Here is a 26,330-nt window from a genome sequence, read left to right on the forward strand (position 1 = left end):
TTTAAAGATGCGTCTCTCTTTATGGATCTTCCCTGCTTGTCTGTGTGTTGCATAACAGAACGACTGGTTAGAAGTCTGTCTAACCCTCTGTGTAGAATACTGAGAGATATTACGAGAGTCCGCTGAGATCTGCTTCCATTAGCACCCACTGCAGATACATTAATGTGTTTCACGCAACGCAAGGGCCCTGTGTTTATTGGAACATCTTTTCCAGGGTCTTAGAAGAACCATTCGAGATGTGAATCAGTCACGTGTGTTGCTCTAACGTGTGCGTCATGTGTGTTTTCAGACTTGATCCACTGCACCAATGAGATGAATGTGAACGTTCCCCAGCTGGCTGACACATTGTTTGAGAGAACCACCAACAGCAGCTGGGTTGTGGTCTTCAAGGCGCTCATCACCACACACCACCTAATGATGTATGGAAATGAGGTGAGATTCTGCACTTGAACTTCATCCTTTTTTTGGGGTGGGGTGGGGTTGATTCCAGACAACCTTCTGTGAAGATACAGCATAGCTCGGTCAAATTGACCCTACATGATAAATCACTCAGCAGTCACAAAGTGCTGTTTGTGACTGAGTGTGTGTGAGACATGGTGACAGACAGTGAAAGCATTTTACATTGCCATCCTGAAAAGTTGGTGTTAAGTTACAGTAAATCTGTGATGGATGTTTTAAATGTGTCAAAGTGGCCTGCAATAACTTGGATAGACTAAACGAGTGACATTCCTAAGTTTAGCTGAATGCCTAAAGCCTTATCCAGGCATGTTCATTACTGTCATTTATCATACGTAATAAATGATATTATATGAATGAAATTAATAGAACTGAAATGTAAATGGACTTAGATTTTCTTCATAGCATTACATTTTCTTAGTTCAAAGCAATTGACCATTTGAGACCTAATGTATATTCATATTTTAATATTTTGCACTACCGTTTGGGGTTGTTAAGATGTTTTAATGTTTTTGAAAAAGTCATTTATTTGATTTAAAACTGTGAAATACCATTATAATTTAAAATAACTGTTTTCTACATTGAACATTGCAAAAATTGAACAAATTTCACAGACAATTGATGATCAGAAAAGAAATAATGGAGGGGCATATGGTTATAGATGGTTTGGCTCTGCAGTAGCACTTTCTCCCTGTAACACTGTCTTTTAGGCGTCTTACATTACGGACATTGCAGTTTATCGCTCTGGCCACAACCCGAAAAAGGCATGTTTGCTGAGTTTACTTAGTTACATTACTTTCACTTTTGATACATTTAATGCGCCCTTGTTGAATCAAAGTATTCATTTCTTTTAAGAAATCCTCAAACTTTTGAAAGGTGAATTTTTTTTCACAATTCTACAGGGGTCTCGCTAATGAGGAGGAAAAGTGGGAGCGATGCCACTGCCTTTCTGTCTTAGATGTATTATATAGTGCATTTTAAGATAAATATACAATCATTTCATAATTCATAGACATGTACTGTAGGTCTGGCAGACCAAATATTCAACTTCTGTTGGACATTTCTATTGGTAATTAATGCATTTTGAAACTGAAATGAAAAAATACTTGCAAACATGTGCTAATAGTTCAATACAGTGTTTGAGTTTGAAAGTTTGTACAGTTTATGCGCAGCAACAAGAGTTAGATAGAAATAGATGCCTACGAGCACAAACATGTAGACCGCTAATGATAAACAGCAGGTAGGTGAGAACATGACACACACACATTAATGATGTATACAGTAGGACGTGACCTAGATGTGCACATGGCCTGCTTAATGCATTGTTACTACAGTACATAAGCTCCTCTAGAAATGCACACACATTTACCTAGCTACAGTATCTAAATATACCAAATACTTGTTCACTTTCTATCTAAAGCTAATTTTAATTATTTCAGACCTTAAAATGAAAATTCTTTCACCATTAGGATATCCTCCCACATGTCTTTCCAAATATGTATGAATTTTTTGACTAATTTTCACTGTTGTCCTGAAAGGGACGGTTTGTCTGTTAGATAACTTGTGGGATTCAGTGAATCAGAAGTTTGCACGATTCATTAAAAGAGTTGAGTCATTCGATTACTTTGTGAAATGTACTAAGGCGAGCCAGTGAAGAAAACACATCTATTGTATTGACCTGGCATTATTTCGTAGTGCACTGTCCTTTTTATCTCATCACATTCAATTTAGACAGCAAGCTCACAACTCGGGGTGGATATAATTACTTTTTCTGACACTATAGATTCCGCAGGAAACAATGGCACACGCACACACAAAAACAATGGCAGTGCTAGTGACTCACATGTGTCCTTGTTCATTCCCTTGGACTATAAAATAAAAAGCCCTTCACTATACGTCTTGTGCTCACCAGTGTCAGAGATAGTGAGCGTGGAGGACTGTCCTTCAGCACACCCTGTTCTATGGCATGACGGGGCACTAATCAGCCAGGGGGGTGGGGGGGGGGGGTTGTTATCGGAGCTGAACGTCTGGCCCAGGTCAGGACTAGTCTTAATCCTTTACCCCATTATGGTTTCAAAAACACACGTTTGGTTATCACTGTCTGTCGAGGAGCAGAGACATTTGTCTTGTCAGCAGTAGTCCTGTGAGAGGGCACAGCCAGGAAGGGCCACAGATAAGGTATTGTTGATAAGGGCGTTTGCCCATGCGTTTCTGCGAAAAGCAGAGGAAAAAGGGCGATGTCACTCAATGATGGCCCAGATACTGAACGAACAATTTGATATAGTGTCGACGTCACTAGGATTGTATGTTGTCTAGGGTAGAGATAGGAGAGGAGGGGTTGTGAAAACATCTAGGTAGGATAACTTTAGGGATAAGGAACTTTAAGAGAAAGAGAAATTGCAAGGGACAGCAAGAGATGCGGGTGGAATTTTAATCGGCTGGTTCATGTGGGGTCACACTGTAGACAAATTGCTTAACCTTGTATGGGGACACCACTGCCCCAGCTGTCCATCTAGAATGGTTCGTTTCGGGTACTGAAGGAAGAGTGTGTGAGTGAGCTATAACTAAAGATTGAGAGAGGTTGTGTGTGAGGGGAGTTCAGTGGATCTATTTGAAGCTGCAGGCTCACATAAAGGTTAGTTTAATAAAGAGTGTATGTCCTTTTGGTTTCATCATTAACTTATCTGTCAACTATTTTTTTGGCCCTGTAACCGTTTACTGGACCCCCCCCCCCCCTTAACTTTAAAAAATAACTTTTTACTGGGATTCAGTCCTGGGAAGTGTCCTCCTATAGTGAGACCACCGATCCTGAAAACGCCATGAGCGTCACACGTGTTTCAGTATGTGTGCGGTTTACAAAACCGTGCCCCTCATTCACACAGAGACATGAACAGAACATGCAGACTTCAGAAGTAAATAGCATCCTTTTTGCATTTGAATATTCACAGACACTGGTTAATATAGAGATTTAAGTGCGCATTCCTACTTTTAATTTATTCATCCAAAATTTGCCACAGTATTATTCCACATTATCCACAAGTTTACGAGGGGCGCTCATGTAAAAAATAAAGTGGGTGAAACTTCCGGTGAGTCGGCGGAAGTAGCATTCCAATGGTATTTTGTGTGTTAGTTAGCGAAGAGGCTAGCTGTTTTTCGGAGAATTATTTTACTATTTAAAGACGCAAATCTTTGTGAGAGATGTCGTTACGGAGCTCAGGGACAACATGTGCTGTTTGCGGTTGTATGTAGCCTATAACCGGACTAAACTAATTCAGTGGCTTAAACGGGATTGTTTTGAACATAAGCTGAAAACGAAATCACAGTGATCCTACCAACGACTGAAGTTTCCATCAACCTCCCAAAAGACAACGAATCATCCTGTGTGCATTTGTTTAAAATCTTAATATTCTATAAACTCTTTCAGCATGTGTTTGGCTGTTCACGTTACACCTAAACTCAGGATCAAAGCCTGTGTTGACAGAATACCAAATGTGCCAGTTAATGTATTCAAGTAGCACATTCATTTATAATTTTGAATAAACTCCAAAGCACAATGACTAAGTGTGTATTTTTTATTTTAATTGTTTGTCAGCTCGCACAACTGTCTGTCAACATGCCTTGATCAGTATTGATTATTAATAATGTTATTATAATACTCCCAATCAACTACTGCAGAGGGTAAAGGTACTGTTATTTCACCCTTTTGAATTTCGTTGAGGTTGTGTTCCCACATCGTTAGCTAGTTTGGATCGCTATAACTTGAATGACTGTCAACTGTTGAATGAACGAGTGTCAAGCATGTCAAGTAGTGCATTGTTTACTTCAAACCGGAAGTCGCGCCCACTTTTGACGCAAGGCCTCATGGGGCGTAGGAAACTTGTGGATACTGTGAATTCCATTTTTATGGATTGGATTCCTTGATTCTGCCACACTTTCCTCATTGCTGAAATCATAGGGCCCTACTATTTGAGTTGAATAGACTAATACCACTTGTTAATAATTGGAAATGCGCAAATATTGACCAGAAGATTGAATGGAATTAATGAATTTGGTATAAACATTGTGTCAAACATTTGTTCCTTACAATTAATAATTTTGCTTCAGCAAAAAAAAAAGACAAAAAAAAGTGGTTGATCTATTCTCTGTTGTCTCATCACTGGACATGCAGCTGTGTCTATAGAAAATCAAAGTTGACTCCATTTACTTTATTTACTCCTGGTCTCATTATGCAGTGCATATTAGTTCAGAGAAGGAAAAAAAACTAGTTGTCTTATCTTTCATCAAAATTTAATTAACTTCTACATCTGAAACGTCTTTCTTGCGCAGCTTCTGTCACGTGGGTCACATGGGCTCCTGGATAATGTTAAACAATAGCCAAATAGCTGTAGGCATTGTTTAAGGCTATTGCTGTAATTAATGCAGCCTCTCTGAAATCTCGCTGATAGTTAACACAGAAGATTAATGTCAACACAAGACCACCGAAGAGTTTCAGCATTTAAAGATCTAATTTTATTAAGTCCGTGCAAATGTCAGGCTTGAATATGCTCTTCGAGTGTGAACACAGGTGCTCAGCGTGTGCTCTGGGATCCTGTGTCTGACATCTGGTGCATTTTTCTGAAGAGCTACAGAGAACATTCTCTATATGAATTTGTTGCTGCTGTATATAATGCTATGCTATGTATAATCTATGGATTCGTGGAATTTGCTTTCCTTCATAATTCAAAAGTGCATGTAATTGGGTGTAAAGACATTGCTTCTGTTTTCTGGGCTTTTATTTTGTCTATTTGAGAGATCTGACCAAATCTGTCAATAATGTAATACATACATTACATACAAACATTTATTGTTTTATCCAGTCAAATTTGGAAATGCATGCATCACATTTTTGAAGTAACAATCCTAAAGGAATGGATTGCAAATGCTGTTTCATGTTGACTTTGAAGGCTTTTCTGACATAGTTGTGAATTGGGCTGTTTAGCATTCTGGCCATGTGCTGACTCTTGAGTTCAGGTCCCTGTGTGGGATCTGTTTGCATAATGGATGTTGTTTGTGACTGATGTGAACTAGGTAAGGTAATTATTACCTTTATGAAACATTCTCTCACTCCCCTGATGTCTTTTCCCCTCTTTGTCTACCCTGCAGGCAGGAATGGCAAATCTTGGCAGAAAACTAACACCTGCTTCTCAGTATCAGTAATGCATAAGTAGGGAGTATGGATAAACTAAATGTGGGAATTGGTGAACTCACCTTGTTGGATTGAAACATTGACCATTTGTTTTCTGTGGTGGTCTTCGATGACGGGGGCAAAGTTATCCATGATGCTTTTTCACTTTTCTTCATTGCTATAAGAACTGTTGCCCACACTGGTGTTTGATAGGGTAATTTTTTTTAGTTTAATGGTTTACATTTACATTAATTACTTCTCTTTGTGAGCGTGAAACTACTTCAGCTAAGCTTTGCAAGTTTGATGCTTTTTTCAATTTGGTGACCCATTTTCACTTTGTATTCTAGTTCAGGCGTTCATTGTGAATCAGATGCAATTCCAGCTCTTAACTTTACAAATAAAATGGGTTTAGTGTTTGAAAATAATCGCTATCGAACAACCTGCCTCCTTTCACATCCTGTCATTATCTTTTTGTGCTCTCCATTTTTCTTTAAGTTTTTTTCTAACCGTAGTAATTGCTCTGGCCGTATCCATAGAAACCTCAGAACATGTATGGATCGAGAGAGCGAAGACACATTATCAGGGCATCATCATGCAGACTATTTACACATGTTCCCTGCAGCGTTAGTGCTCTCGCGCACAAACACGCACACATACAGCTTTCACATGCAGTTCGAGCGTTGCTTCTGGATCAGTTCCTGACTGCACGCGGAAAATCAGTGGCTAAAACATGAGCAATCCCCATTCCCAGATAGCTGATATCTTCCCTCAGCCTGAGCTGCTGTGTTAATAGAAGCTCCTCCGTTCGGGAGAGAAACCTCCAAGCCGAAGTGCCTCCTGCCTTAATAATAAATGATGCTTCTCTCTGACACTACTTGAGGTTTGTTCTCACATTAATTATTTGCTAAGCAAAGAATGTGGGACCCTTCCTGGACTATCAATCTATATTTATCGTCCTTACTTCTGACATCCATTTTGAATAACCTAAGCATGTACGATAGAGGCGTTCCTGCAGAGGAGCGTGGATTTGCAGACTCCACTGAATTAGTAATCCATATCGATCTACGCTCTGGAAGGGTGCAAAATTCTCCGCATTTTGGTGCTCACTGGCTCGGCCATGCATTTTCCAAGAGGTTTCTCTCCAAGGTTAAGCCATGGTGCCAGAGAGAGAGAGCCGCACAGCTGCTTTCCTGGGGATTTTCTCCATGGTCTGAATGCGGTCTGCCTCACTCCGCTTCTCTGATCTGATCCCGAAGGATTTTAGACCAGCGTTTGAGGCACGGGTCGGGTGCAAAGCAGAAGTATGCCAGTATTTTCTCTGAGAATGATTTTCCATGCACCCCTGTGTTACATCAGTATTTCCCCCATTGTCCGTTTTTTAATGTTAGAATGATAATAAAATGGAGCTGCACAAATTAAAGCGTTTGTAAAAGAGATTGAGGAAACTCACTCAAAGCCATCACATGACCAGGGCCAGCCTGAGATCAGAGATCATTGTTTTTTTCAAAGGGTGGGTGGCCTCTTTCCCTCTATTTTTGCCACTCTTGATCCTCTAACTTAAGCAGAGCTCTAGGAATGCAGTATTTTTTAACCTTCCGTTCCTTCAGATCCATTTTAGGAACCGTGTGTGATTTCAGTGACTCTCGACCTTTGAATACTTTTACCACAGGCAGAAATGGCCACTGCCAGGTCTATTTTATTCCTCTGCGCCAAGCAGATTTTGCCTGACCGCTGGGCCTGTCACCAGGTCCTCATGCTGGTTCTCCCCTGAGGTGAAACAAGCCTAAGGCTCCATCCCAGTACGTAAAAACTAGTACATTTCCTGCTGACTCTTTGCACTGATTTGCAAATTAAGATCAAGGTTACACCTACTGCATTCTGGTGGCTGATAACTTTGTGGCGTCCCATAAATCACATTGACGAATACAGTTCCAGGAAAACACAATTAGTTATTCTGATTTATTGCAAGATTTAATTATTCAGATTTTCTTACTAATTCTTTGTTGACGTTGTTTCAGGCAGTTGAAGGCTGTTTGCACCGGTTATTAAAGGGATAGTTCACCCTGAAATAATTTTTTTGTCATTAATTATTACTCGCGCTCATGTCGTGAGTCCCGTAAGTCTTTTGTTCATCTTTGGAACACAAATAAGATCTTTTTCAAATCTTTGTTTTAGTAAAGTGGTTAATTGACAGGTGAGTGGGCGGTCCATTGTTGCTTTGTGCAGATCAGTGTCACAAATGCAAGATCTTTTGCATTTTATATTACAGTATGAAATGCGTAATCAGATCACAAAACATTTTAGAATATGATTATTCCTCTATTGATCACAAACTACTACTAAACAATATTTATACCAGATGGTTTTGAGGTCTGTGTAAGGGTACAATGTAGGGGTGTCAATTGGACTGTTCATCATGATTCAATATTGATTCTCTCAGCCAGTGATATATTTGCTGATACCTCAAAAAATTCTGCGATACCATAACGATCCTATTTGATTCAGGGTTATATCGATTGATTTATGATATTTCCATATTATGTGCCAAGTTTATACAACCAGTTACATTTATGAACTCACAAATGCAACCAAAATATATTACATGAACGTTTAATCAAGCTTGCAAAAATTGCACACCCTCTCCCAGTTGGGACGCTTACAACAGAAGAGTTCATTTGCAAAAACAGAACTCCAGTCTTGTTCATTTTCATAATCATATTTTTTATTATTATTATGCATTCCAAGTAATGTCAATCAAACTACAGCTGGGTTGTTTTGATTAAGTAATAAGTAAAAAAATACAGGTAACTTACAAAATTAAAATTAATTAATTGAAAGTATGTTTATATATATATATATATATATATATATATATATATATATATATATATATATATATAAATGTATTAATTTATTTTTTGCAAAAGCCGATAACTCCACATTTCATGTTTCAGAGTTAAACAAAACCAAGTACTTGCTATGGTGCATAATAAAACAGTTAATTTTTGTAACGTTAATCTCCTCAACTGACATAGACGTCTGACAAACTTTGCTGTTGTGATTAGACGCACAGGGAGTTTTTCCCTGCTGGTTCCTATCAAGTTCGTTGAAATTATCCATCCTCAATCACTTTTAGTCTGCTTTGATGAAACTCCTCTCAGCTAGCGAGCCTATTTTCAAAGTGACTAACAGCCTTTTCACCTGACCTGAATACTGCCTGCTGATTTGCTAAAATGGACTTTTCGGGTTTTTCACAAACAACAAGGGTGCTGCTTGTCAGCTTCTGCTGTATGAATTTGCGATGCCTACCGGCTTTTGTGACGAAGCATGTTTAAGGTTCAGTTAATCTTGTCGGGTGTCTATTTCAGCTGAGAAAAGATACGTGAGGATGTGGAGAGTGTCAAAATAAAACTACCTTGTATTGATATTTTATGTGTGACATTGTATCGTTACATCCCTACTAGTGAACATTCATAAGTGACCTTCATTTATATATGTACCCAGGTCCAGAGTCTGTTTTACTTTCTGTTTACCCGTCATGTCCACTACATGCATGAATGAGGTCGGAATGCGTCATATCTTAGTGTAAATCTTCTCCTGCATTCCCAAACCTCCTATCATGTCTGTTCACAACAGCACCTAGAATGCTGTGTGCTTCTGTTTGCTCTCTTCTTCAGCCCACAGCTGTGTGAGATGGTGCGATGGGGCTGTACGGAGGAGAGGAGCTGCAGCAGACATACTTGGCAGCTCAAAGAGAGCTCAGAGGAGTCTGGTCTTGTACACAAGTCTAGATTTCACACAGTGTACGGCAAATTCAGCAGCGGGGAGTTTCCGCTTGTCAGGGATGAAGTCGCTCTTGCATAGTGACAGATTAAGAGCTGCAGAATGACGTCTAGTCTAGCATGTGTAACTTTACACTTTTGTGTCATCTCTTCTCTGTACCTGCAGCGTTTCATCCAGTATCTGGCCTCAAGAAACACGCTCTTCAATCTGAACAATTTCCTTGACAAAGGTGCATTGCAAGGTATGTAAGAAACACCTTTACTGTCTCTAAATCAGTGTATACATACATACACTGATGATAAACCCCTCGTTCTGTCCCTCAGGTTATGACATGTCCACATTCATCAGGCGGTACAGCAGATATCTCAACGAGAAAGCTCTTTCCTATAGGCTGGTGGCTGTGGACTTCACCAAGATGAAAAGAGGGTGGGTAAACCTCACTTCTGCCTGGAGTCAAGATTGTTTTCAAACACATTGTCTCAGCAGGACACAATCTAATCATGCTAGCTCATTACTCCGATAATTAAGTTGTTTTTAAAAGCTGATTAAGTGGTTTATTTTTTTAAAGCGCTAATTAAGATTGCGAGTAAGTGGCGAGTACTGATTTGTTTGTTTATCTGTTTATGGAGCAGTATTGATGGAGTCATGCGCACCATGAACACAGAGAAGCTGATCAAAACGTTGCCTATCATTCAAAACCAGCTGGACGCACTGCTGGATTTCCAGGTTTGTGATGGAGAACATGCATAAATGCTTTAAAACTTCCTAGTGATTTTTCTCTTGCCATTGTTTTACTAGTTATATGCTTCGTAACCCCTATTTAAAAAAAAAAAACTGCATGCAGTACCATTTAAAAGATTGGGGATTTTTGAATTCGTTTATGCTCACCAAGGCTGCATTTATTTGTTAAAAATACTGTACAAGCTGTAATATTGTGAAATAACATTATTACAATTTAATTGAGTTCACTTGAGGAGAAAAAAATCTACTCTGTTTTTCTGAATTAACGAGTTAATTATCTCAGAATTACGAGATACATTTTTTAAAAAATTTTTATGAATTAATGAGTTACTCATAATTTTGAGATAATTAAGTAATTAATTCAGGAAAAACAGAGCAAAAACTTTTTTCCATGAAACATTATCTCAGAATTCTGATATAATTGATTTGTTAATTAAGAAAAACGGAGCAGATTATTTTTCCTCAAGTGAATGCAATACGCTTCCGTAACTTTCTATTTTAATAAGCTAAAGTTTAATTTTTTTCTCGTTAACACTACGCAGAATTTCAGTGTCACATAGTCCTTCAGAAATCATTCTAATTTGCTGATTTGGTGCTCAAGAAACATTTTATTATTATTATATTATTAATTGTGAAAATAGTTATTTTTCCCCTATTTTTGCATTTATTAAAAGAGAAATTTGACGCATTATAAATATTTATACTCTGTTTTTCAATTTGTTTAATGCATCCTTGCTGAAATATTAATATCTACAAAAAAAATGTTTTACTGACCCCCGAAATTTTAACAGGAGTGCATATGAAAATTCAAATCTGTGCAGACAGAATGCATGAATATGTACAGTGTAAAAAGCTCCTTATTCTCTTCTTATAATGAAAGTGATTTTTCACTCTGTTTGAAAAGATGGGTCAGTGTTTACAGTGCAGATTATTTGATTACTCTTGTTATTGAACTGATAAATTCAAGTAGGCTTGGCAACCCTTAAGCCCCAGGTTGGAAAACCCTACTTTAACAGATCAACATTGATGTTGATTCAGTCCAAGCTATTTGGTATGATATGTACTCTCTCGTGTGGATGTGTGCGTGTGTGTCTGTAGGCTAACCCTAATGAGCTGACTAACGGAGTGATCAACGCTGCCTTCATGCTGCTTTTCAAAGACTCCATCCGTCTGTTTGCTGCTTATAATGAGGGTGTCATCAACCTGTTGGGTAAGAGTAATCTACTCCCTCTTACTCTAGAGAGTGTTCTTCTCTCACGCTCTGCTTTAGGGGTTAAGTCTTTGTGCTTTCTGAGCAAAGAATCGTGCAGTTGATTTTGGACCTCACTTTACGTGACATTGGTTTAACTTTGATTTTTAAAACGGAAGAACGAAATGGCTCAGAAAAAGAAAAAATAGCCACTTTTAGATATTGTGTCTGTGGACCTGAGCAGACTGTGCACTAGACTACATTCGCCCCAATGGAAAGCATATTTACACTATCTGAATCGTTTCCTATCTTCTATATAAAATAGTAATAGTGTGAACAAGTAACTGATTTCAGCCACAGCTTCGACGTCTGTTTTGATTCTAGAGAGCATTTGATTGGACAAAAAATCTGATGAGAAGCTGAAGTGCTGGGGAATGTCATCAAAATTGTGGAAGTGAGAGACTGTACGTTTTGAATGCTTAAATCTTCTAAATGCAAATTTTGTCATTGTTTTGGAGCACATTAACTTATAGATAACCTTAAGGCTAACATATTCATACTAAAAGGCAAAAAAAATCCATTTTGATTTTAATGGGACTTAAATAATAAACATAACGATTGTCATTGTTGGTTGCAGTGATTGTACAACCTGTACGTTTCTGATAAAACAAAAAGAAAAATTATCATAGGTTTTAGGGTTTCATGACCCTTTAATGAAATTAGGTCCGATCTTAGTTTTTTAAGCTCTCTGTTTGAGCTCTATTATTTAGTCGTTAAGCCAGTCATTTTTCCGTGATTTTAATTATTTTGTTTTATGTTGTAACATATGGCGTTTAGGTTGGTAATCTAAAAAGGCATTCGAGTGCTAGCTGTCCTTGAGCGAAGCATTACAACAGCTTTTATATGCCCCTGTCTCAGTCAGCCCAGAGTGTTTTGACAGTCCTCTGATGGGTAATTGCAGTCTTTATCTATTTGAGTCACTCTGCTAATCGTTCTCTCTATTCTCTCTCTCTCTCTTCCCTTTTCCCTTTTCAGAGAAATACTTTGATATGAAGAAAAACCAGTGTAAAGATGCTTTGGACATCTATAAAAAGTTTCTGTACAGGATGACCAAGCTGTCAGAGTTCCTTAAAGTGGCTGAGGTACCAATGAGACACACACACACACACACACAATCAAGGGTATTTTGATATGACAGGTCTGACTTTAGAAAGGCTGTCTAGCCCCTCTGCCCGCTCTCTCTCTCTCCCCCTCCATCTCTGATATCTCTCTCTATCCCACAATGCTCTGGCATTCATTTTCTCTGGATGGTTGCATGCACAGAGACCATATTTAGTGTTGCGGCACTGCATTACATTGCCTTGCACAATCCTCATGGACTGTGCCCATAAGCATATACATGTGCCTTCTCTGCAAAAAATGGTTGGTTGTCACTGCATTTCATCCTTCGTATGAATCGAGGATAAATGGACATTGGATAAAAACAGACTGGAATCAGCATTGTATAGTATTTAAGGTCTCATATGATATTCACCTTGATTTGATATTGTTATATAGCTGATATAATCAAAAATGTAAAAAAGTTTCTGAAATTAAAGAGATTTATAATGTTACAAATGATTTCAATTTGCTAAATATTTCTATCCAAAGTTATATATTAATTGTTTAAAAAAAACATTTACACATATATTGGTTTCCATTAAAATATTTTTTTCAGCTTTGATGATAATAATAAGCGACACTGAAGAGTAAAATTCAGCTTTGCCATCACAGGAACAAATGACTGTTTCAAACATTAAAATTAAAATAGAAAACCATTATTATATATTGTAATATTTCACAATATAAATTTTATTACTCTATTTTTATCAAATAAGTACAGATTTGGTGAGCGTAATAGACTTTCAAAAAGAACCCAACCCAATGTAAATTCACCCCCAGCAATTTCTACAATCTGAATCCAGTAATCATGAGCGACTGTAAAAGCTATCTTTGAAAGTGATTGGTCCAAAAGTGCGGGAACACTGCACATGGATTGTACCCCACTAAGACTGCTGTATACAGTGTGGTAAGATTCGTTATTTGTCTCCTGCCATTCATACTGTGGTCATTGATGGCTGTCTTTCATACTGTGGATTCACGCGGCTGAAGTTGAGAGCTTTTAAAGTTTCAGTGTCCTGTCTCTCTCCTTCTGGCCCAGAAGAAGATCTGTTTTTATAGGACTCTCCCTCCCTCTTCTCTCTCTCTGACACTGATGAATTTCCATGCTGCTGCCTTCTTTCCCACAATTCCCAGCTCCGTTCATTCAGCCAGCCGTTAGACTGTCTGGTTTATTTTCAGACTCGCTGTTCTTCTTCTGATGCATCAGAAATCTCAGGGAGTTGATTTGAAAATCAGTGTCCATCCAATGTAAGATGATTGTCTAATTTGCTGTTTTACCCCCATTGGGTCTCATTTAAATGTCATCATTTGTCAAAATTGTTTTTGAATGTTAACCACTCCACACGGCACAGTCAGCCGTGTGAGATCTTATCAATGTCTTTGTCCGTTCCCATTGGTCCTCCGTGGCTCTCGGCATGCCACACCACTGTTACATTTATTTCTATCATTTTTAAGTCACTGCATGAGGTATTGATCCGTTATGTTTGTTCTTTTTCATATTTCCCCCCCTCCCCCTCGTTTATTTGTTTGTTTACCTTTTTTGTTGTTGTTTTGTTTATGACACAGCAAGTTGGGATTGATCAGGGTGACATCCCAGATCTCACTCAGGTCAGTGTACATTTCATCTCCACTTTCTGTTTTTCCCTCTTCTTCCTCACTATGCTGCTGCTGTGTCGTCCATCACACCAACGCTCTCCCTTTTTTCTTTCCTCTCTGTGTTCCCCCTGTCTTCGTCCTATCTCTTGTTGTCTGATGTGCTGTTTTTGTACCCATGCTCACTGTTATTTAGACGTTCTCTCTTGTGTTTGGTTTTCAAAAGTTCGATCAAATATCAAACACCTGTGTCTGTGTTTAGTTCCCTTTCAATGGTGTGTTTAGTGATGATCACACTATTTCAGTGTAGCTTTAAGGATCTACACTTGATATCCGTGTTTGAATGTGTTGACATTACAGAGCGGGGTTAACACACTGAATGAAAGGTTATTTCCTTGTTTGGTAACACATTGTTTATTGTTCCTTTCAGACGACTAGAGGATCTTACCTTGTAGGTGGTGGGTTATTTGCACTGCTTGTATTTGACATAATCTGGGCTAATACTAGTGCTGGGTGATAAATCAAACATTTACCACATATTAAAAATGCTGTTAACCAGCATTGTTAAAATTTATTAGTGCTAGGACAAACTAGGTAATCCCAAGAATCGATATTTTATTTCAGTTTGAATTATTTAAATATAATTTAATTTAAATCTTTATTAAAAAAAATAGTTGAAACATACATATGTCATGATGTATGAATGTTATGTATGAATTAAATGCAAGTAGCCTACAAATCAGTTAATTTTAACCTTTAATATTAAAGTGATGTACCAATGGGGGTTCCCTGTATAGTTTGCAGGATTAGTTGAGAGATTATTTTTTTCCTTGAAAATTTGTCATGTATTGTACCTGATAGACCCCAATTAATCGATTTTGAATCTAATCTAAGTTGAACCAATTCATGGCTGTCAATGCCCAGCCATAATATTTATGTTTATAAGAAAGCAGTTTTGCACTCATCCTAGGTACATAAATATGTTAATATTTTAACAAAAATATTATAATACCATCTTTTAAATGAAACGAGGGACATATAAAAAATCAAACTGTGCCTTAGTTAAAAAATAAATTGATAAATATGCCTCAATGTTTCTGCAAAAATATTTGGGTTTGTATTTTTGTTTATGTATTGTTGTGCTACATAATATTGGAATGAGAAGAATGATTTAAAAAATATATAAATAAAATAATATAAATGCTTATTCATATAATAATAATAATACTATTTAATATTGATTTAACAATTTAAATGTGTATGTATATGTAATATTATGTAAAATAATAAAATCTATGAATAAATAATATAAATGTATGTATTTGGTTATTATTTGTAAGTAATTTCTTAACTAAATTTTATTGTATTTTGAGTCTGAATCTTAATGGTTTGGTTGAAATAATTATTTTGTAAATAAAAAGTCACTCATTTAAGAGCCAATACATACAGTATATATTGAGATATCATCAAATGGTAAATATTGAGTTAACTTTTCTAGTTATATCTCCCAGCCCTAGTTTGTTCCTGACTGCATCAGCAGATTCATCCCTTTAAAACCAGACTAACTGATTAAATGCGTCTCAAACTGCCATCTTCTGCCCTGTCACTTTGCAGGCATGGCTGTACGTCGCTATTTCTGCTGATCTGAGACCAGACTCACAGTTGTCTCTTTATGGTTTGATCAAATCGTTGGCTCAGATCAGCATAAAAGCAGATCTCCTGCTGGGTTGCATGGCGGCTTCGTGCTTGTAAACCCCCTGGCCATCAAAGTCGGTGAAGGTGGAGCTCTCTAGCACAGAGCTGCTATATGTTGTTTTTTTCCGCCTTTATGTGAGAACTGCCCCAGCGGCCTTCGTTTGTAGGATTGTGATGAAGTATTCATGTAACCTCACTTTGTCCTTAGCCAGCACGCACATCTATAATGTAGCTATTTAATCAAAAGAAAGTTCTCGTCATCTCTTCGAGGAAATCAAATCAGACAGGAAAGAAGCAAATTAAAAGCTGTTGCCCTTTCATCTCTCTTTTTTTTTATCTCACTTCTTTGGAATACACTTTACCGCTTAGTAAAAATGTCCGTTTTCTACTTCTATTTGAATTGTAGACTGCTGCACATGTATTTTTCCTCTCTTTTGGCTTCTGTTTTCTGTGGGATGGATTAAACCCAAACTGCCCTCACAGCGATGTGGAGAAAAAGCCAACCTAGATCAGATCCAGACATGTTGGCCAGCGCTGCCAGCTAGGCTCAGTCAAAGAGCTTACCTTCCCCTTAGTCCATAAGAGCAGTTTATACACGATTTGTCTGTTCTGGAAACTTGGCTCAAAGCACCTGCTCTTTTCACCGACCGTGAGCTCTGAGCTTGTGCTAACATTTACTCTCATTTGAATGAAGCAGCACGAGGTGTGTGTGCTCTGCTCTTAGGTGCTAACATACACATTCCGTGTTTGCTGATCTGGATTGTTTAATGATTCCTCATGTCGTTAAGATAATTATTTTCGGAAACTAAATCCTAGAACGGTGTAAAAGGCTCAGAGGAAGGTTTTCGACTCAAAACACAAGAATGTCTCGCAGAAATCCTGAAGTACTAGTTCCAAAAGCCAGTGTAAAGCCATTTTAGTGATTTTTATATTGGTGACCTCATGGGTCTGTCGTGTGTCTAAGGTTTGGATTTTCAAGTGTGCATGCCACTTCCTCTCTTTTTATATTTGTACTTTTCCTCTCTCTTGTTTTCTGAGCTTGTTTATCCTTTGCCTGTTCTCCTCTTCACAAAAGCTTAAAGCATGCTCCTGTTTTTATTTGCTGAAACTTGGGTTGATCAAGTGGGTGTGTGTGTGTTAAGTGTGTTTGACTTGTGAGTGAGTGTCGTACTCTTTAAACCGGTTGCTGTGTGTTTTTGTTGAGTTCTTGACTCGTCTTTTTTCTCCTGCAGGCTCCCAGCAGTCTCCTGGAGGCTCTTGAGCAGCACCTGGCCTCTCTGGAGGGAAAGAAAACCAAGGAGCTCTCCGCTGACAACAGGTTCGAACCGTACAGATCCAAACAAACCAGAATCACTTTGGATATTCTGTGAAGTAATTGTCTACCAAATAAAACTGCCACGCATTTGAAAGGTTCATAAAGAATTTGCAGAATAAATCCATATGAATTGAGCTGTTAATCCAAGTTTTCTGTACAAACACGGCTGCTTTGAACAGGTTTAATTTAGGCTTTGATTCACACTACTTCGATCTCATCAAATATGGTAAACACACACTCAACTGCGCTGACATAATGTGCGAGAACCAATGAGGTTCATTCTTGCGCATGAAGCATGCATGGTTGACCTTCCATGTTTACCACATTAATTAATAGATGGGGAAAAAAGGATTGAATTACTAGTATGAATTAATGGTAATGAACAGAGATAACCTAAAGCCTTTTTACAGAACCTAGCAAATCTAACATTCACTGATTTTTATATATATATCTAAAAACTGTAATGTTTTCTTGGTGGTACCATATGTTTGGTTTTCACTTTGCACTGCTATTGATCATAAATATTGCGAATTAAAGTCACTTGATTGAATAATATTAATTGAGTGGCAGGCTTGTCATAAAATAACATATAAGCGTCCCATTTTGTGACAAATAAAACCGTTTTTTAGGCAATTAACTTTGTTTTAATTAGGCTAATGGCATCTCAGTTATCTCAACATTTTAAAACAGAAAAACAAAAATATGTAGTCATATTTAAGATTCTGTATGCCACCTGATACTGGAACAACTATGATTAGTAAGAGATTTGTAAATAGCCACATACTGATTTCTTTTGGGGTTGTGAACAATGTTAAATTGATCAGGTCTTAAAGAAATGAAAGGGAAAACTCACTTCTGTGTGGATTTTTATTTATTTTTTTGTCTGCAGAGCCAACACTCTGTCCAATGCGGTGTCGACCCTGTCCAACACCGGGATGTCCTTCTCCTTCTCATCCAGCAGGATGGACGAGAAGGAGAAGCAGCAAGCCCTGGAGGAGGAGCAAGCCCGTCTGCAAGCACTCAAGGTAGGCCATGTTCTCTTCTTGATTAATTATATATATAAAGATTATACAATACATGCATATCCCAACTCGATCTAAGAGAAGGCTGTTTCAGCTGAGTTTTGGCTGGGTTGGAGCTGCTGTTCTGGGAAAATTGTGTCCTACACATACATGATTGTTTATACAATACGCCCTTGTACCTTCAATGATTAGCCTCCAGCAGTAAGTAGTGACGAGGTTAATCAAACTTCTTTGTCCCCATCAGGAGGTACTGTCATACCTCGCACAATGTACAATGTATCCCCAGATGCACTGTGGCTCCGTATCTGAATAGTGCAAACATTCAGAGCAATTTCAAAGTCCAACATCAAAATATTTACACAGCCCATGTTCAAATAAGTTTGTGTGAAATTGAACTGGTGTTTCTTGGTGATTTTATTGTTTTCTCAACACTCCCGGAGGGGCAAGTTTTCTTGCTACCGCTACCGCTTTCGCTTTCTGTGTGTTATTTTGTCAGTGTTGTAAAGGGCATATCAAAAGGCATAAAACTTCAACATGTCACAACCTTCTTCCTCTCTGTTTAGAAAATCTAGGACTGGAAACAAAATCAGTTTTTATTGTTAAAGATTGCAATTTTAAATGAGATTTTAAGTGAATAAAAAAGCTCCAGGTTTGCTGTGATTATTTTTAAGGCTGCATTTGGCCAAATATTTTGTGTTGATATGACTATAATTAATAATGTTAGCAATTATTATTGTTGTTGATGCATTTTTAAGACACTGGGCAGCATGGACAGACTTTAGACCAGACATGACTCTAGGTTTTACTTGATCTAAAAGCAACTCAATTTACTCTAGTGACTTGCTTGGCTTGAAATGGTCCAACATATTATTGATTTGTGACTTTTCTTGTTCTTTTCATATGGTTGGTTTAGGCTGTTCTAGTTTCTGTCAAGGGAAATGACTTGGGAAATCTTTTTATCTCAGCCATTTCTTATCCACCTCTTTCCCACGCCCCATGATGCTTTCCGCGAATTATGGGAGTAACTTCCTTTAAACTATAACAATCAGTGAAAGGCTCGCTCAATAAACCCCTTTTTTTCAACAGTTGGGTACAATGAGGTAACATTATTCTACTCACCTTTTAACCATCAAACATAAAAAGGAAACTTTAAAAGTGTAAAAGCGTTATATTATTCTTCTGATGTCTGAAAATAAAACATGAAGGTAAATTGACAGCTCATTTAGTCAAACTGACCGATAAGGATTATTTTTGGCGCAACATCATAATTTGTTTCAGTCTTTTTGAGTAGAAGTTCACCAATCCAAAAGTACCTCCCATAATTTAAAACGCAACATGGTCGTCAAGAGAATGGTGGATACAGCCACAATACAGACCCACATCTGCCCGAGTTGCTGTAATCTGTCTGATTTCACAGAGCTCAGATAAGGAAATGCTCTGTGCTGTCCTGCTCTACAGTGACCATTACACAAGTATTCAGCCAAACAGCCCAGTCTTTACATACTTCACATTCTCTGTCAATGTTTTTTCCTGTGTTTTGTGTGTTTGTATAGAACCAGCGTCTGAAGGAGATTGGCATACACACCCCCTCCGCCTCCCCCAGCACACAGTCTATGGGCAGTGTCAACAACCATAATGCGGGCATGGACCTTTTCACCAACACCACAAGCCCACCCTCAACCAACAGGTCATTGACATACTGTACATGATTGCAGTAGATATTATTCCATACGATAATACAAAACAATATGTATGACACACAGCATAAACACATAAAAAAATACATGTACACATTGTACAAAAGTTGAATTTATACACTGCATTTGGATCTTTTTGGTTTGGTGGCTGGTTTAAACTCTGTTGGCATCATGAATCTCGTGATTGTTGTTGGAGTCAGCCTCGCTGATGATGTGAGTTGGTTGTCTTAAGATGTGGACAGGTGGTCACGACCCAATCTTTTCACCCAGTTTGACTTTTAATGCATTTTGGAGGTGTTTTCTGACTCTAAGTTGCTCAATAATGTAATCCAAATGTGCCATTGGTGAGAATGAAAAAGCCTTGTGCAGTGCTCCAGACAAAAAAAATCTATTGCTATTGCCTCTAGGAGCTATTGCCTCCTAGAAGTGGGAAAAAAATAGGCGCCCAATTATTTTTTTTAAGTGCAACAAAAGAATAAGCGTGTTTTAATTTTGTCATGTGTTGTGGATGTCCTAGGAACTAAGATTCACTTAAAGTAGGGCCTGAATTGCTTTTCCAGCTTGAGAACTACACAAAGTTACAAATAATTGTTCTTTTCTACAGAATCTGAGCTATTATTGAATCTTTCTCATATTTAAGTATAAGGATTATGTGATATATAGTGCATATATTTAGCAAAATCTATAGTTATTTTTCTAGCTGCTTTTTGAGGTAAAAAGTTCTCAGGTTGTCACCAAAACTACATTTATTGCTTGTATTTTGAGATGAATTTTGAGATGAAATTGACAATTTGAAAGCTGAAAGTTTATTTGTTTACTAAACTTAAAGACATTAAAAGTGACGCATTAAATGTGACAGTTAAGTACAAATATTACTGCGATTATGGATGACTGCGCTACAAATAATGCGAAGTTCAGGCAGTAACAGAAAACAGCAAAGATTAAAAGATATTTAGGATAAGAATTCATATCAGAATCAATTATAAACGAGAATTGTGGACAATCTCGTCCACACAGCTGATGTTTATCTGTTGTAGTTTATCCACGTTTTGCGCACGAAATAGATGCTGCCTTAATGCACTTTTAGGGTACTTGCGTGTTCATTCATTGACACGTTGTTTTCTCTCACGCTGGCTCAGCCGTGCTTTGAAAGAGCCTGATATTAACATGCGTTTTTGTCACGGAAAGCTGATACTCGCTGTCCCCGTCTGTATTTTGGCTGGTAAAAGGCATGTAAGTTAATTCACTAGTATCTCTAAATGTAGTCTGCATTGACTAAGTAAAAAAGAGATCACTGGACACTTTTTGTGAGAAAATCCCCCAGCTTCTGCTTCAGATTCCTTCCCAAACCCTACCAAGCCTTTTACAGAACATATACAAGACTGTGAAGCATTTTAGGTGCTATACAGTACATGAGAGTAAGGAGGGAGTTCTAGATGTCGACTACAGAAAAAGGACACAGACATCAATACTTGCTGTTTCGATTGTCTGCCTCTCTTGAGTAAATTGATGAAGCCACTTGGCCTGTTGGTGCAATGTCTTAACCAATAAAAATCCAACTACAGTCCAGTTGCTTTTGACATTGAACAATAATCTAGGTTATGATTTCTCAAACTTTGGGAGCGCTGTCATACTATCGATATACACACTATCGTTCAAAAGCTTGGAGCAAGTAAGTTTCTTGAAATCTCCCTCACCAAGGCTGCATTCATTTAATCAACAATGTGGTCAAAATGGTGAAAACGTTATCCTAATTTAAAATAACTGTTCTCTTTATTAGTTAAAATTTTATTTATTGTGAAGGCACCGCTGAATTTGCATCAGTCATTTTCCAGTCTGGTCACATGATCCTTCATAAATGATTCCAATATGCAGATTTGGTGATTATTTATAATGGTTCTCATTATTATATTTGTGGATATCGGAATACCTTATATCAGGATTCTTTGATGAATAGAAACTTTAAATGAGTTGTTTTTATTTGAAATCGAAATCTACATTGTAAAAGTTTAATGTATGCTTGCTGAAATAAAGTATTAATATCTTAACAATTAGAAATAATTTAACTTATTCTCATCCCAAATTTTTTAAATGCTGTGTCTTAATGTTGTATTGTAAGACCTTCAAATAATTTCAATACATTTTTTATAAAATAGTATAAAATACTGCAATATATTTACAAAATAATCGCAATCTCTGTGGTAGTATTTGAATGTATTACTTTTTAAACTAATTTCCTTTTTTTTCCCACAGCATGCCAAACCTCACCAGTGACTTGTTTGACCTCCAGCCTGCCTTCGTTCCTGCAGTGCAGAGCGCTCCTATCTCCAACAGCAGCAGTGCCTGGGGAGGTGCGGCCCACTCCACCCACACACACACCCCATCACTAATGCCGCCTCTGTTGCTTTACCACTTTAGATCGCTGACCTTTAATATAGTCCCAGAAAAATCATTAGAACAGATCAATCCTTTGTTAACTTGCAGTAAATCTTCATTTAATTATTTGTTCGTTCACTCCCAAGTTCATTCCTATGTACATTGTCTGTTTCAAATCCTTACAAGCTGTATTTGTGTCCCCTTTACCAAGTGCTGCCATGAGCCCTTGAGTGTCCTCCACTTTTTTAATGTTTTTGAAAGAAAGAAAACTCTTATACTCACCAAGGCTGCATTTCCAGTAAAACAGTAATATTGTGAAATATTGCAATTTAAAGAATGTTTTTTATATTTGAATATTTTACTATTTAATTTATTCCTGTGATGACAAAGCTGAATTTACAGCACCCTTTATTCCAGTCTTCAGTGTCGCATGATCCTTCAGAAATCATTCTAATGTGCTGATTTCTGCTCAGTTATTATCAATAATTGTTGGCGCTCAGTTTTTAATAATGGCTTTTATTATGCTCAATCTTAACTCTGACTCGGCTGCATATTATTTTTGTGGAAACCGTGATGCTTTTTTTTTCAGGATTTTTTGAGTAGAAAGTTTTGTAATAATAAATGACATTTTTAAGTAATTTGAAATCGGTTCTTTAAAATGTTAATAATATTTCACACTATTTTTGTTTTTACTGTATTTTTGATCAAATAAGTGCAGACTTGGTGAGTGAGATTCTTCTTTTGAAAACATAACTCTTAATTATTCCAAACTTTTGACAGGTAGCGAAATGTCGTATAGACTGTTGGGTTGTAGTGTGCAGTGGTGTTTGGTTTGCAAAAATGCATAATAAGAGTACATCACGACCACAAAGGGAGCACTCTTCTAGTTTACGTGATCACAAATGAGACACCTACAATTTTGGGGACTTCACGAAAACACTTGAGGACCGTTCTGTAGGAATCATTTTAGAGCATCGTAGGCCCAGTGATGTCTAGATGAGCAGCTGGCTAGGATTTGCAACCCAAACTGTGTTTTTGTGTGTTCGTTTTTTATTCCTCGTACCCATCCATCCTATTGTGCCGGTTTAGATCAATGTTTTATAGATATTATGAAGCTGACCGGTTTGGGTACCATTACGCTGAGGAAGTATCTCTTCGGTTGGGAGCCTTGCTTAGTGTCAGAAGTTCATTTTCAATAGTTCAGCACATCTGCTGGGATAGTGTGAATTGAGGACACAAGGTACAGAGTGTAGACACACTGCCAGACTCTTAACTATGCCAGGATTTGTAGGTCACAGCATGCACTTGGAGCGTACGCTTTACAGCTAGTGGGCAGGTGCGCCGAGGGCTAGCCAGACGCACAATGAGATTCAGGCCTCTAGAGACCCACCTATAGTACCAACAGTGCAAAGACACCCCAATGTAGACAGATGGAGGAATGAGGTGTATTTTTAAAAAAGGGGGGGGGAAGGACTGCTGAGTAATGAGCAGAGGAGTGAGAAAGAGCCACAGGCACAGATTTAAGCTGTATATTGTTATTTACATTAGAAATTGTGCAATAACTATAGGAATCCACTGCATTTTTGGCTGTCTGAAGCACTTGGGCTTACCGAAAATGGTATTTAATAACATTTTCAGACAAAATTGGCATTCTTGGATGGATGGAAACTGTTATCAGAAATTTTAATATATTGGATACAGTATGCATGTAAAATGGTCCATGTTTAACTGGGCTACACATTTTCTATTGCTGTTATTTAGATATCCAGGCAAAAAGTCATAAAATCACTTTTAAAATAGCATGTGCAAAAACTACTATATAACAAGATTAATAATGGGCCATTTTAGATCAACAAGCCAGTGATTTAATAGGCCATATCATTACTCCGATTTTATTTTGATGAATTGTGCATCTCTAGAATCAATTTAAATGGTGGATCATCTCTAATATATTGCCAGAAAAGAAGTCATGTACACTACCGTTTAAAAGTTTGGGGACGGTCATAAATCTCTTACTTTTTTGTTGTGCTGCTTAATTGTTTTTTGGAAATCATAAAATATATATAATTTTTCTCATGATTCTTTAATGAACAGAAAGTTCAAAACAGCATTTATTTGAAGCAAATCTTTTGTAACTATGAGTCTGAATCTGTCAGTATTAAAATTAAATCACCCTAAACTTTTCAACGATAGTATACAAACGAGACATGCACATAATGGCTATAATAAATGTTTGGAATTTATTTTAATTTTATAGCAATTATGATTGATTAGTTAAATGATTCATTGATTTATTCGGCCCTTCCATGAAAATCAATAGAATGTCAAGGAAATTTTGATAGGGAATTGCTATGCAACATTTTCTATCCTATATTCCAATAATCTCAAATGTCTGGAAAAGTCATGGGAGTTTAGTGGTCAAAAGATGAGGGAACAGTATCAGGTATTTTGCAGAGCGACAATCCAAATGTGTTGTGTGACATCTGTCCATGTTTTGTGTGTGTGTTACTCTCAGGTCTAGAGAGCAGCACTCTTCATCCCATGGCTTCCATTCCCACCATGAATGTAGATTTTGATGCTGTATTTGGGACTAAAGCTTCCAATAATGATGTGAAGCCATCAGCTGGTAAAATATCTCACAAGTGTGATCTACTCATAACTGCGCTTATTAATCTTTAAAGGTTTGATCCTTGCTGTGGCGCTTAATATCTGCAAAACTTAGTAACCTTCACCCAGAATAAATCTCTTCTGCTGGTTTTGCTGTATGGTGAGTTTGTGGAGCTTTTGCTGCTGGAAAACTGAAACGAATTGTGCAGCCGGCTGCAGAACCTGTCCGCCATACTCGGTTCTGGAGAGATTGGGAATGTTCTTTGGGGAAACGCTCATGCTTTTTTCCCGCCACTTACTCGCTCACTTCGCTGCTCTGTGGCTGTGGACGGTCTGTTATCATCCCCTCATCCATCCAGTGTGTGCGTATGTGTGTGTGTGTTAGTGGTGCTGACTGGCATTTTTCTCCATCTGTTAATCGCTTGTTACACTCCTTATCTGACACAGAACGCAGACTCGCACTCATTTCCACTCACCAATATACTCTTTCTCTCTCTGTCCCTTTTCCTTCCTCTTTTGTTTTTTATCCTCTATTTTTCTTACCTTTTGCTCTTTTTGTTTGTCTCCACCCACCCCTTTGTCTTCTTTTTTATTTGCTATTTCCTGGGTTGTAATGGCTGATCTGATGTGGTGAGTGTACTTCTTTTTTTTTTTTGGCCTCCTTGTTCCTGCTGGCGAAGCAGGAAGTAGAACTGTATAAATATGGCATGTGTCAGCAGACTCTCTCTCGCTTTCTCTCATTTACTAAAAGAATTAGCAAAAGGCCCTGTGCTATTTACCATTTTAAAACCATCAGAGCCCTCTTCAATTAATGAAACTGTTTGATTCAACATGAAATGACATTTACAAAAGTGCTATTTTAGTATTGTTTATATACAAATATAGTAGAACATTTGTTCATATTTTGAATTGGCTTTTATTTTTATACATTTTATAAATTATTTTTAATTTTGTTCATTTTAATTTTAAGTTTTAGCAATTGTCATTTATTATTAGCTTTTTCTATTTATATTTACAGTAGCTTTAATTGAAATATTTTCTATTTCTAATAAGTTTTTATAAGTTGAAGTTAATTTGTCTAATATTCACATTTTATTTAATTTCAGCTTTTACTTTAGTTATAGAAAATGATTAACTTGATATAAGCAAATATTCCGTATAAGACTTGATTTGGATATTACTTTATATAAGGTATTATTTGGATTATAAAAAGTGGACTATCTATATTCACATTTACATTTATTCATTTAGCTGACGCTTTTATCCAAAGCAACAATATGTCAGAGGTCGCATGCCTCTAGAGCAACTAGGGGTTAAAGGTCTTGCTCAGGGACACATTGGTGTCTCACAGTCTCTCACACCAAAGGCATGTGTCTTATCCACTGCGCCATCACCACTATATATAAATGTAGACAGAGCTGATAGTTTGCAGTCAATTGGGATGTTAAATATCAAGTTCATGCTGCATTACATACAATAGAAGTCCAAAACGAAGCCTAAATATCTACTGGTTAACATTTAATCAATATCC

General features: G+C 37.4%; 1 protein-coding gene across 6 annotated transcripts in view; it reads left to right on the forward strand.

The window, feature by feature from the left end:
* LOC120462608 (phosphatidylinositol-binding clathrin assembly protein) overlaps positions 1–26,330 on the forward strand; it is a 54,616-nt gene that overhangs the window by 18,639 nt on the left and 9,647 nt on the right. For 3 of the 6 annotated variants that reach the window (XM_089129693.1, XM_039651202.2, XM_039651203.2), the window contains exons 2-13: positions 290–432; positions 9,569–9,644; positions 9,727–9,829; positions 10,036–10,129; positions 11,243–11,354; positions 12,369–12,475; positions 14,061–14,102; positions 17,015–17,100; positions 17,987–18,122; positions 19,673–19,806; positions 22,070–22,167; positions 24,708–24,818. In XM_089129693.1, coding sequence (XP_088985819.1) covers positions 290–432; positions 9,569–9,644; positions 9,727–9,829; positions 10,036–10,129; positions 11,243–11,354; positions 12,369–12,475; positions 14,061–14,102; positions 17,015–17,100; positions 17,987–18,122; positions 19,673–19,806; positions 22,070–22,167; positions 24,708–24,818 — 1,242 coding nt within the window. Of the gene's footprint in view, positions 1–289; positions 433–9,568; positions 9,645–9,726; positions 9,830–10,035; positions 10,130–11,242; positions 11,355–12,368; positions 12,476–14,060; positions 14,103–14,517; positions 14,539–17,014; positions 17,101–17,986; positions 18,123–19,672; positions 19,807–22,069; positions 22,168–24,707; positions 24,819–26,330 lie in introns of all 6 variants that reach the window. The other 3 variants (XM_089129694.1, XM_089129696.1, XM_089129695.1) reach the window with 3 other exon arrangements.

This window comes from Pimephales promelas, chromosome 1 (assembly GCF_988280905.1).
Source record: "Pimephales promelas chromosome 1, fPimPro1.hap1.1, whole genome shotgun sequence".
NCBI classification, from domain to species: domain Eukaryota; kingdom Metazoa; phylum Chordata; class Actinopteri; order Cypriniformes; family Leuciscidae; genus Pimephales; species Pimephales promelas.